At 36.4% G+C, this 13,372-nt stretch overlaps 1 protein-coding gene across 1 annotated transcript in view; it reads left to right on the forward strand.

The window, feature by feature from the left end:
• The window catches only part of FAM174A (family with sequence similarity 174, member A), a gene marked incomplete at its 5' end in the record, with an annotated part of 23,166 nt that overhangs the window by 8,029 nt on the left and 1,765 nt on the right, over window positions 1-13,372 (forward strand). The window contains one exon of the mRNA XM_010832003.1: window positions 481-619. Within this exon, the coding sequence (XP_010830305.1) occupies window positions 481-619 (139 nt within the window). The remainder of the gene's footprint in view (window positions 1-480; window positions 620-13,372) is intronic.

Here is a 13,372-nt window from a genome sequence, read left to right on the forward strand (position 1 = left end):
GGAAGGCCTGGCGTGCTGCGATTCATGGGGTTGCAAAGAGTCGGACACCACTGAGCGACTGAACTGAACTGATGCATACAGTTTCTTAGCGGGGCTGAAAGTTAAGAAGTAAGAAGGCCTATAAGAGATGAGAGAACGGCTGGAATAGAAGGCCTCAGTAAAACTATTGGACCAGAACAAAGACTTAAGAGATTATCTGTCTACATTATCAGCTGACAGAGAAGAAAGTGTGTCAGTCAGAAGAAATGGTGATGGCACACAGACATACAGGAGTAGGTTTTGTTTAAAAAGTAATCTAAAATAAATAATCTTAAATGGTTAACTGGTTACATTTCTGAAATGTAGCCATTCTGATACTGAACACCTTCAGTGTCAGAAAGTGGAATAATTTATTTTTAATTTACAAATAAGTGTAAAATTAAAATCATCCATACCACACTTAGAAATAATTTTTATTCATTAATATTTTCTATTTAATAGGATGAGAAGAAGGAACCGAAAGACTAGGAGATACGGGGTTTTGGACACTAACATAGAAAACATGGAATTGACCCCTTTAGAGCAAGATGATGAGGAGGATGATAACACATTGTTTGATGCCAATCATCCTCGAAGGTAAGTGTTGAGCAGTTTAAAGTTGAATTTCTTTTAACAGTTTTTATCCTAAATGATGAGTTTTGGGTTCTGTTTAATGAAGTTTTTTGTGCTACCCAACCAATAGCTCACATTCACTTTGCTTTGCTAAAATAGTTGTGTAGGATAGAATACCATCTCCCGGAGAAATTGTCACTGCAGGGCTCCTGTGGGGCTTCCTTCCCTTTTGCTGCTGCATGAAGATAATCCTCTGTGTGTGTATGTGCATGTGAGCGGGGCGGGGGGAGGTTCTGGGAGGTGTAGAGGGAGATTAGTAAACTTGATTTTCTTTCTGCATTCTGAAAATATTTTGGTTTTAGTCTTTGTTACTCTTATTTGTAATCAGCGTTTTTGGCAAAATTGTGGGGCTAATGGTCAGCGGTCTGATACTGTGGCTATTATGTCTGTTCTTATATCTGTTCTCACTGAGTTAAGAGCTTTCCTAAAAGGTTTGGATAAACAGAGTTACATGGATATAGCCTAGTTTCAGTGCAGATGGCATGAGGAAGGGAAGCAATAAAGTTTCCACTCAATAGGGAAGGCCATGTTGGAATAGAGGAGAAATTATTTGGGTGAAGAAAAGCCAGCATCCAGAGTCAGGTACATACATAGAAAAAGTAATAGAAATCTAGGGGTTAAAAAAAAAGTCTCAACAAAAATTGGATTATTAACTCAAGTATATATGAGCTTTTGGGTGCTGGTAATTAATTCATTTAATAAAAACATATTCATAAAATGCCATAGTAATAGTAGAGTCTAGATATATAAGTGTGACCCAAACAACTGTATTTGCTCGTTAGCAATTCTGTATCTTAGTGAAAATAAACATGAATAAAGTACATTAAAATGTATTTATTTAGAACATTCTAAGGTTTATTTAGAACATTCAAATATATGCCATGAAAAGCCCTTAATTTGGCTATAAAGTACCGTATAGTTCCCATTGTCTAATATTACCAGTTATTAACTGTTTGCTTAGGTCAGATGAAGTTCCTCACATGCATTTAGGAGCCATTGTATGTAACAGATATTTATCTTTACATACTAGAATGAGAGTCATTTTGAAATACTGTTGGGAACTGAGAATGAGCAAACAGCTCATCTTTTCTCTCCTCTTGGGCTGACCCTACAGAAGGTGCTCATGGAGTAGGATTGGGGGGCAGAGTCTCACTTTTTGTATAATTATTTTCCTTTAATCTTCTGCAAAGTTTTTATTATATTTTAAAAGTATAGTATTTGTCATGTTTTAAAAACTTCAGTGCATATGAGGCACCTCTTTCTGCACAAACACAGAAAGGGAACACAGAAAAGGAAGTTGTCGACTTAGTCAGTCAGGGTTGTTTCCAAAGAGGAACTGAACTTGAAGCCTAGCTTGTCTATTTCAAGTGTGCTTGACTCAAGACAAAGGTTGTTACAGTCAGCAAAAACAACCCAGAGTTTGTAGTTGTGACAGATGATAGTTTATTCAGAAAGTGAGCAGCACAGAATGTCTAAAATGCAGACTGTTGTATGTGCGTGTGTATTTATACGTGCAACATGTTGCATGTGGGGATCAGCTGTGACAAGTCCTGGGAAGGTGCCAGTTTTTTCGGTTGTTGTCTTTTTTTTTTAAAGAGTTTGTTGTTATCCTGCTATTGTTACTGATATTATTTGGCTAGAGTGTATATAATCAAATAATCAGATGTGCGTTGAAGAATGAGACCTCTTGTTGTAGTGGGAAAAGTGGCCTAGGAGAGATCAAGAGGAGCAGAAGCAGGGAAGGTGGGAGGGATATAAGAAGGCGAGAGTTTCCATGAGGTTGTCACCCACAGCCATCTCTTATCTGCGTCTCACCTCATCACAGGCCTCTCTCTCCTATTTATCTTTCATAAACCCCTCTTTTCCTGAAGCTTGCATTCCATCAGGGAGCTAAACATGAGTCAGAGTTACAGAAACAGAGAAAGAGGAAGAATAGGATGATGTGGGAATATATAGTGGGGTTGCAGAAACGAATGATCCAGAAAAACCTCTTGGAAGTGACAGGTAAATTGAGACTTGAAACATGAATAAAAATTAGCTAAATGAAGGGTGGCTAGAGGGGCCGGAGTTGGAGAGAGAACTGCAGTCACAGAGAATCAGAAGCAACAGAGTAAAGTATATTCAGGGAACTGAAAGAAATGTATACTATATTAGTATGTATGAAAGAAATGAATAGGGGAATGAATGATTTTTGAGCTTTGAATGCAAAAGGCAGAACAATAAATTAGAGGCAGATTGTGACCCATGTTAAATCAGTTACAAATTATTCAACAGGTTGCAAAAAGCCACTTGGAAAATTTTAAGATAGGGAAAACATAATGAAAGCTATATTTTGAAGATAACTGTGCATAAATTGGAGGAAGATTATGATAGACAGCAAGAGGACCAGGAAAAAGATCAGTTAGATGATACACATGTACATTGGAGGAGTAGAGACTTCTTGGAGAAGTAAGGGAACCAGGAAAAATATCAGTTAGATGATATGCATACATTGGAGAAGTAGGGACTTCTTGGAGAAGTAAGGGAACCAGGAAAAAGATCAGTTAGATGGTATACATGCATTGGAGAAGTTGGGACTTTGCTGATGGTCCAGCAGTTAAGACTCCACTCTCCTAATACCGGGGGGTCTGTGTTCAATCCCTGGTCAGGGAACTAAACCCCACATGCCACAATAAAGACCTGGAGTAGGCAAATAAATAAAATATCTGTGTATATACATATATATATTTGTTTTTTAAGAAAAGAGAAATAGAGTGGAGTGAATTATTCAAGAGGCTTTGAAAGATATTGTCAACAGGAGTTAAGTATTCTGTTTAGAAGGTGAAGGATAGAGAAATGGAAATACTGGATTGGCCAAGATATTCATTCAGGCCGAACAAAGAACCCAGTAATAATGGAGATGCAAGTTTTGGGAATAATGATAATTATCAATGATGATTGATAATGAAATAAGCTTGAATTTCTTAATGTTATGATACCATTTACTTAAATGACTTGGGGAAAACTTATACATATGTCTGGACTAAGTAAGGAGGACGGCACATCATTAAGTGTGCTTGTGTGCTGTGCTTAGTCGCTCAGTCGTGTCTGACTCTTCGCCACCCCATGGACTGTAGCCCACCAGGTTCCTCTCTCCGTGGGATTCTCCAGGCAAGAATACTGGAGTAGGTTGCCATGGCCTCCACCAGGGAATCTTCCCAACCCAGGGATCAAACCCAGGTCTTCCACATTGCAGGCGGATTCTTTATCATCTAAGCCTCATCCATCCAATAAATCAGTGATATAGCAGCTAGTTCATATAGCAATTTTTTAATGCTTGGCACTAGTCTAGGGGCTTGGGTCACATAAAAGCAACAAAACAGAAAAGAAAAATTTTAAATATCCTGACTTTGTAAAGCTTACCTTCCAGTGGAGAATAGGTGAGATTTGGGGGCTGACATTTCATTTTCTACTTTTCCTTTTATATATTTCTATGTTGTTGGATTTTTTTTCCTTCAAAGAGCCTATGTACATGCATTACTTAATTCCCCCTGCCCCTTGGGAATAATTTCAATTCTATAGAAAAGTTATAGGAATAAAAATATTACAAAAAGTATCCTAAACTTTTAATCTAGAGTCACCTATCTTTAACAGTTTACTTCATTTTTCTCTTACGTTCTCTCTTTCCCAGTCATCATGATACAGAAGAATGCATCCCGCTCATTTTATATAAAAGTGATTTTCTGATATTTCCTCTTTATTAGATTCAGAGTATGCATTCTTGGTGGAAATACTCCATAGATCGTTGTGCATCCTTTTCGGGACATCCTTACCTGCAGACACACAGTGTTCACCTGTCCTTGAGTAGCAGTGGTAATGCAACTACTACAAAGGCACTTTAAAATCATACAGTATTCTGCTTCTCATCAAAATTTCCCCCTAGATTTAGTACCCATTTGTCATTATTCTTGCCTGATTTAATCTTCACCATGATAGTTGTAAAATTGTGATTTTACAATGTGATTCAACATTTCCTCCATATTTACCATTTAGCACTGACATGTACTGTTAGCAAGAGCTTATCCTTGTTTCTTCTTTATCTATCTATATATCTGTCTTATCAGTGGCAACCCACTCCAGTATTCTTGCCTGGAAAATCCCATGGACGGAGGAACCTTGTAGGCTACAGTCCATGGGGTCGCAAAGCGTTGGACATGACTGAGTGACTTCACACTACCCTACACTATTACTGTCTATCTTATTGACTGTAAAGATTCATGATTTTCTCTTTCTTCGAAGGTTTATAATTCATTGATGTAGTTGCCAGTGGGGGCCTACTCAGGCTGACTTCTATGCCCCTGTGACTTGCTCCCATTTTTTTTTAAGAATTTCCTTACATTCTGGCCTAACAAGGTGTTCCAGGCTCATTTTGTATCTGCACCAGCCATGGAATCAGCCATTTCTCAAAGGAGCGCTGGTTCCTTTGGGTACCAGCTGAGCTCTTTGCTATCAGACATCCTTCAGCAGACAATTCTATGAATGTATATATAACACTTACACACACATATGTGCCCTTATACATGCATGAGTATACGTGTGTGCACACACTTAGTCGTGTCTGACTTTTTGTGACCCCATGGACTGTAACCCACCAGGCTCTTCTATCCATGAAATTTTCCAGGCAAAAACACTAGAGTGGGTTACATTTCTTGCTCCAATATACATGCACATTTGCATATATGTGCATACTTTATATACTGTTACTTCACGCCTCCCATTCTACCATTCCAGTCTATCCCCACTGGGTTCTTCTCTCTTGCTTTCTTCCTTTTCCATAATGACATTTTTCTTGTTCATTGTGTTAAAAATGACTTCCAGCAACATCCTGGCTCCCAACAACATCAACACATTTACTTACTGCTCAATCTTATAATAAAACTAATCCCATGTCAGAATCACTTTGCATATACAGTAGACAAACGTACTACTAAGAGTTTAGGATTTGTTTGCAATTTTTTCCTTACAACCTCATCCTGCCCAGAACTGAGGGTAGTCAGGTATTGTAAGTGATTTGGCTTAGTTCTTTTTTTCTCCCTTTTCAGTGTTTACAGTAGACCTTTAAAATATAATTTAAGTTGTTTGTTTCTGTTCTAGTTTTTTCTGCCTTTCCCATCTTTATTGTTTTGTTTTGGGGTTTTTTTTTTGTTGTTGTTATTGCTTGGAGAATCCCAGGGACGGGGGAACCTGGTGGGCTGCTGTCTATGGGGTCACACAGAGTCGGACACGACTGAAGTGACTTAGCAGCAGCAGCACGCCTCCAAAAGTAAAAACTATACCAGAAAATTTTAAGAATACATACCTGCTCACTCTAGGATACACTCAGAGAAGTACTGCTCTCTTGATCCCTTCCACAATTCTTCCCACCCTCCCCCATTGTAGATGGTCAATTTCATTACTTTCTTGTCGGTCCTCTGTGATTCTTTTGATGAAAGTTGGTTGGAATATATATTTCTTACATTTCTCTCTCTTACACAAGGTGTAGCCTATAGTTTATATATTTTTATATTTTTTGGTTGCACTTAATAGTACTCCTGTGAGTCATGCTATGTAAGTTCATAGAGATTTTCTTTTTCACAGCTGTGTAGTGCTCCACAGGTGTATGTATCATGGTTTATTGAATCAGTTGCCTATACTTTCGTGTTTGGGTAGTTTTCATTCAATTATTTTGCAGTTACAGGTTATCCTGAAGTGAATAACCCTGCACATACATATTTTTGTGTTGTTGGAGGTGTATGTTCAGGGTAAATTTATAGGAGTGGGATTTTTGTCAAAGGGTGTGGAGTCAGTTTTAACCATGAATATTGGAGGTGCCTGTGATATCCTAGAGGATGTAATAAATTGGATGGAGTCATCTCTTCATTAAAAGCAATGATAAACTGTCTGCCATGTATCCTGAAGCACTCCACTAAGCTCTGGGGATAGTGGTGAACAAAAATGGATAAAATACCCAGCCTCGTGCAGTTAACAATAGATATACATCCATAGGCCAGGAATAAAGAACAAAGAAGTTTGAGCTAGAGTTGGGATTCCTGATTATCATTTTTCAGCCTTGCTAAAACCAGAGGAAAGGCTCTTCTCTAGGCCCAGCCTGCTTTTGTACCTTTTGAAGTGAGCAGTGAGATGGATGCATACTTCAGGGTGCCAAGAAGCAAAGGCTATTTTTTTTTTCTCCTTTTATTTTCTTCTTCAAACAATGTTAAATAATACCTACACTGATTTTAGATATCTGCTTTTTTTTTTTTTTCCCCCCAAAGTCTGTGCACACATGGATCTCTTTTTCTGTCTCTCACTTTGAGGGAGGTAGACTCATTTCTTTTCTGCTACTGGACAGAAGTTTCAAAAACATGTAGGTAGAGGTGTGTTTGTATTTCTGTTACCTTCTGTAACATAGAGATTATTTTCTGATGAGATATAGAGTAAAAACTGTTACTTTATTTGAAGTAGATTTAATAGGTAAGACTTCTCTGGTTTACAAATGTTAGCGCATGCATACATGCTCAGTTGCTTCAGTTGTGTCCAACTCTTTTTGATGTTATGGGACTGTGGCCTGCCAGGCTCCTCTATAGCCCGCCAGAATCCATGAGATTCTCCAGGCAGGAATACCTGGAATAGGGTGGTATGCCCTCCTCCAGGGGATCTTCCCGACCCAGGAATCAAACCCACATCTCCTGTGTCTCCTGCATTGCAGGCAGATTCTTTACCCACTGAGTCACCTGGGAAACCCTCCAGTGTAGGTGTCAGATATTAAACACGCATTATGCCGTCAATTTATTCAACATTTCCAATCTCATGGAAAAGATGAACAGATCTCCTTCAACTTACTATGGAGTTATGTCTGCACAAAGCCATCATAAATTGACAATATCATAAATTGAAGATGCATTTAATACACCTAACCTGAACGTCAGCATTTAGCATAGCCTACGTTAAACATGCTTAGAGCACTTATATTAGCCATAGCACTGATATTAGCCTACAGTTAGGCAAAATCATCTAACGCAAATCTATTTCATAGTGAAGTGTTGAATGTCACATGTAATTTGTTGAATACTACACTTAAAGTTTGGTTGTATGAGTGCAGAATGGTTTAAGTGTGTCATTTGTTTACCCTCATGATCTCATGGCTGACTAGGAACCGTGGTTCCCTGCCACTGCCCAGCTTCACAAAGGAGATCGTGCTAGCCTGAGAAAAGATCTTGTTGGATTATCTTCAGTCCAAAATTGGGAGTATGGTTTCAAATGAATCCGTATTGTTTTCACATCATCATAAAATCAAAGACTTGTTAAGTCAAACTGTCCTAAGTGGAGACTGTTCTGTATAGATCCCACTGTGACTCACTTTAGTAACGGCTGATAATCATGGTTAATGCCATGATTAATGCATTATTTTTAAAGGGAAAAATCAGCACTTATATGGAGAGTATATCACAAGGTCTTTGTAGACCCTCAAAGAGGATTTTTACCAAGGGCTTCCCAGAGCAGTCATATAAATGGTAGAAAATCCAAGGGAATGAATGGCAGTGGTAGAGAGAATGTCTTCATAGGGATAAGATCAGGCACGGATCCTGTCACTGAGCCAGAAGGAAAACTGGAGAGAGTAGAGTAGCAGAATTATAATAGGTATAATAATCACTTAATAGTAAATGCCTACCTTAGTGCAGGATGTACCAGACGCTGTACTAAGCTCCTTACGTATACGATGAATTCATCGAGACTGTCTAGCAAAGTAGTTTGTATTGCTTTCACTTTAAAGATAGGAAAACTGAGGCTTGGAGAGTTTAAATTATCTAGGCTTCTCTTCCTACTGCAATCCTCATTCCATTTTTTAAATATTTATATGATTTATACCCATAAAGAAAATAATTCTAAAGTCTGTTCATTCTGTCCTCTATACTAGCACACAGTATTATTGTTTGTTTTTCACATGGGGACCCCTGTACTTGATCTTAGTGAAAAGGCTGAGAAGCGATCAAATGGGACCCCTAAAATGAGAAATGTAAATATTATTTGCCTGCTTTGTTAGTTGCAACACAGAATCATATTAGTCTGCAATAAAACTGCTGGTGATTCTTGTTGGAGCATCTCTTACTGATGCTTCCTTCATTGTTTAAGTGCTTTCTAAAATTCCTTCACCTTTATTTTCCAAACTCTGTCTCTAAAATAACAAGAAACAAGTCATTTTCAGAAAGTAGATCAATTTATTTACTTATGATTTAATCACAGTATGAAACTAGCCTTTTGTAGTCAGTTCTTCCTGAGTGACTATAAAAGGATGTGGCTTTTAATATATCAAGATTTTAATAATGATTGTTGTTGGTGGCTAAAATTTGGAGTAATAATTTTTACCATTTCTTTGCATTAGATTGAACTATATGGAACTGCTACTATATGGTTTAATCTAAATCTCCTGAGAGAAGTTTATTTTTTCATGTAATAAGATAGATCAGGCAGGGCCAACTCCAAGAACAGTACATCAGGGCTCTGGCTTCTATTCCCCCTGATCCTCCTAATTCTGACTGTCTTCATGTGTGAGTTTCATTTTTAGACCAATAATAGGATGGTGCCAGCAGTTCCTATAATCATGCCCCTGAACAGTAATTTTCAATGAAAGTTAGGTACAACTATCTTGGTGTCTCTTTCCTTAGGAATGAGAAAAGTTTCCCCAGAAACTGTTTAACAGAATTTTATTTGTGTTTTTCGTATCATTGGTTATGTGATCATTGCTAAACTGAACTGTGGCAAGAAAAATGAAAATACCATAATTAGTTCAGAATTATCATCTGGGGTTGAATGGATATTAGGGAGTTAACCATCATTACCACTAGGTCTGCTAATTTAAGCTTTGAGGTTAATATGATTAAATTGGGAAAATTTGTACATATGTGGGAAAACATAGCTCAAGCTGTTTAGTTAATATAATTTCTCTTGAATTTGCTATTGTTATCCTATTACATCTATTTGTATATTAGACATAATTTCTTTTGGTTAATGAAACATTTTACTCAAAGGAATTATAAACTAAACCACATACCAGTGTTTTAACAATTGTGTAGGACATTTTAGCTCTCTCTGATAGAAATGTGATGAGAAATCAGAGATGACTATGTATTAACCAAAACTTACCTTTCATTTTCTTACAAGCATGTTGGAAATAAATACTCATAACCAGTCTCAAAAATGTAGTTTTAAACATTACTTCATAACACAAAACAAGTGGAAATAATACCTTGTTATTCTGTTTGATTTCTGCTGAAGAGTAAAGTTGTTGTTATTATTTTATAATGGTGTACACTAAAGGACATTTTGACAATCTTGGTTGGCAGCTTTTAAAAGCTAGTACTTCTATCACTTCAAGGCTATTCTAGTAATTTCTGCCATGTATGTAATTTTAAAAACTCTAAATTTGCTTCTTAGCTCTTCTCTTCTGTCATTAAATTTAATACTGTATTATATGTGTTCGTTACATTTGTGCTCAGTGTTACTTGGCCACAGAATATTTTCTGGTTATTAACATCAGCATATCAGAATCAGGAAACAGATCTAAGTGTGTTGACCAGAAGCTCTCATTTAAGAAGATCTTATTCAAACAGTTATCAATTTGCAAATAATAATTTATAATAAATAATTCTAATTTCTAAATCACTACTTTCAACGTGGAGCATAACATTTTATCAGAATAAACACTTAAGGTTATTCAAAGTAAATAGAGTATGTATAGGAATCTGTCAAAGTACTAATGCTTATTTTAGCTAGAAATTGGTATTTGAGGATGTCCAGTGTGTGTTACTAGTAGGATAGTCTGTACCTGATCCACTTTAAGGGAACTGTGCTGTCTTTGTTATTATTTAAACAGTTAAAGAGAATGTCTGTGTAGGGTTTAGGGGGTTTTTCTCAATGTTTTACTTTTCTGTGGACACTGAGCCTTAGAAAGAAATTTTGCCTTGTTCCAGTTATCATCACAATGTCTTTATTGGTAAAGAACATGAACAATGTGTATATTATTAAATGATTATGTAACATTAAACACTGTTTGGTAATGCTGTTTTCTCATCTCTTGACGTGGTCTAGAGGTGCCCTGTCTAATTTGGTAGCCACACTAGCCTTATGTGGCTTTTCAGAAATTTGAAAGTTGACTAGCATGACCCAGGAACTGAATTTTTAATTTTCAGTTCAGTTCAGTCACTCAGTTGTATCCAACTCTTTGTGACCCCATGAGCCGCAGCACGCCAGGCCTCCCTGTCCATCGCCGACTCCCTGAGTTTACCAAATTCATGTCCATTATTAATTTTATTGGGTTTTAACTGATTGAAATTTTAACTTTAATTGCCAGATTGCTATTGTTCTCGACAGTACAAAGCTAGAACAAGTGTTAGACTGATCTAAAGTAATTCTGTCAAATGGAAACTCTTATAGAGTAGCTGAATCACAAGTTTCTGTTCATACAACAGTTGATCTGTTTAATAAAATGCTTGCTTACTGCTTTGGTTCAGAATTTGTGTTCAGCTGTGATAGTCTGGGTCGCAGACTCTCTAAGGTATATGCTGGGCTGGATGGGCAATGCAGGCAGAGCTTACCACCCAGAAGGCTGACTTATATGAGTTGGGTTGCAGGACAGTAAAGGGACAAGGATCTCAAGTTTATGAACAAAAAGTCCTAAACACAATTATTAAGGCATTAACCTTCCCGAGCATTCTCAGATAGTGTTCATTCTGTACAATCCAAAGACATTGTATCTTCTTTAAAAAGGACCAGGGAGAAAAAAAAAAAAAAACTCCAGGAATCTAATATTTACAAGTGTATTTAAATGAAGAAGGAATAACAATATTCTTGACTACACTAGGACAGTTTTCCCTTTCCAACTTGATTTGGTTTAATAGCTGTTTTGATAGTTTAGGATTTTCTGAGTTAGCTCTTAGGTTGTCCTTGAAAATGTCTTTTTTTATACTGTATCATTGCATAATGTTTACAGAGACAGAACATTCTTGAAGCTTGAAAAATACCCAAACTGAGATTTCCATAAAATGTATTATTACTACACATTTGCTTTACTTCATAGAAAAGCATGTGTAAGAATGCTTAAAATGAGATCTGCTCTCTAAAATGTTTAGGCACAGAATATAGTATTGTTAACCTTAGGTTCAATTTTACATAGCAAGAACATCTCTGGAACATATTCATCTTGCATAATTGAAACTCCATACCCTTTGAGTAGCAATTCCTCATTTCCCTCTTCCCTCAGTCCCTGGTAACCACCAGTCTCTTCTCTACTTCTATTAGTTTGACTGTTTTTTAATATAAGTAGTGGGGAATCTAGAATCACAGAGACTCACAAGTTTTTCTCATATCATGAGAAGCCTGCAGAAGTTGGCTGCTGGCATCTGTTCCATGGCAGTTTGATGACAGGGTCTACATGTGTGTGGTTTACCTAAAGCTTTATCTTAGTTATATGGCTGCTGCAGTTTCAGCCATCACATCTGTATACCAGAAAAGAAGACAGTGAGAGGCAAGAACCCAAGTCACATCTGTCCTTTTATCAGGAAATCAGAATTTCTCAGAACCTTCCCTCCTTCCAGCATATTGTCACCCTACTTAGCTCATAAAACTAAATCAGTATTTTTATTAGCAAAGAGGAGATAATAGATGTTGAGCAGACAATGAAAATATGTCACTCTTGACTATTCAAAGTATTTTCTGAAGGTTAAACTTGGCAGCTGGCAAGAGAGAATTGGTTTTGCAGGGGACCCTGAATGAATACATGAATTCTGGGCAATTATTGTTCATGAGTAGCAGGTTTTTTATTAACCTTCAATATGTATTTTTTTAAAAAGCTTAAATTTACCCTCAAAAATATATTGGAATTTCCTTAGCTTATAACAACATAATCATTTAGAGATCTATTATAGATTGCTTATTATAATTTAGATAAAACATTAAGTTGGAAAAGAGTATTACTCGTTCTCATAGGTATCTCCAATGAAGTTCTATATGTTAATGATGATTATAAAGGACAACTTATTAAGTTAGTAAAATCTGCATACCTTTGCTTTTGGTTGGATTAAATGCTTTCGGTTGTAATGGCTCTTATTAGCAGAAGTTCCTTAGCATCTGTGGTTTAGATTAAGTAGCAGTAAAGCCTGATGTATAAATAGAATTAAAGTGTATAAATATGTGTGATGAAAATATAACCTCATATTACCATAAACTAGTCAATAAGGTAAGAAAATAGGCATATTTACCACATCATATAATTTATAGAAAGCCTTATCTTCTGTATGGAAAAATTTTATAACTGTATTATAAATATTAAAAGCATTTTTTGATTGTTTCATTGAATATACTTCCAGGCCTGCAGCTTCAATTAATGCTACTTTCTGAAGGTTTAGAAATAGGATCTGTTAAGGATTGTGTTTACAGAAACTATAAATAAATAATTACATTGTATACTTGTCAGAGTGGTTCTATGTATAAAATTCATTTGAAAAAGTTAGAAGTATAATTTAAAGAATAGTATCTGATATAATTAGTGTAGACAAAGTAACTGTTTTATTAGTGCCCTTCATTATAATTTCCTTAAATACTTTCATTATCTTCTGGCACTCCAAGTCTTTGGGGATATTTTAAAGTGTGTTTGAATTTGTTCCAGGATAAGCATTTATAGTATTTTTTTTTTCTTGCAGATAAG

This window comes from Bison bison, unplaced genomic scaffold, assembly GCF_000754665.1.
Source record: "Bison bison bison isolate TAMUID 2011002044 unplaced genomic scaffold, Bison_UMD1.0 scf7180017864533, whole genome shotgun sequence".
Lineage (NCBI taxonomy): Eukaryota > Metazoa > Chordata > Mammalia > Artiodactyla > Bovidae > Bison > Bison bison.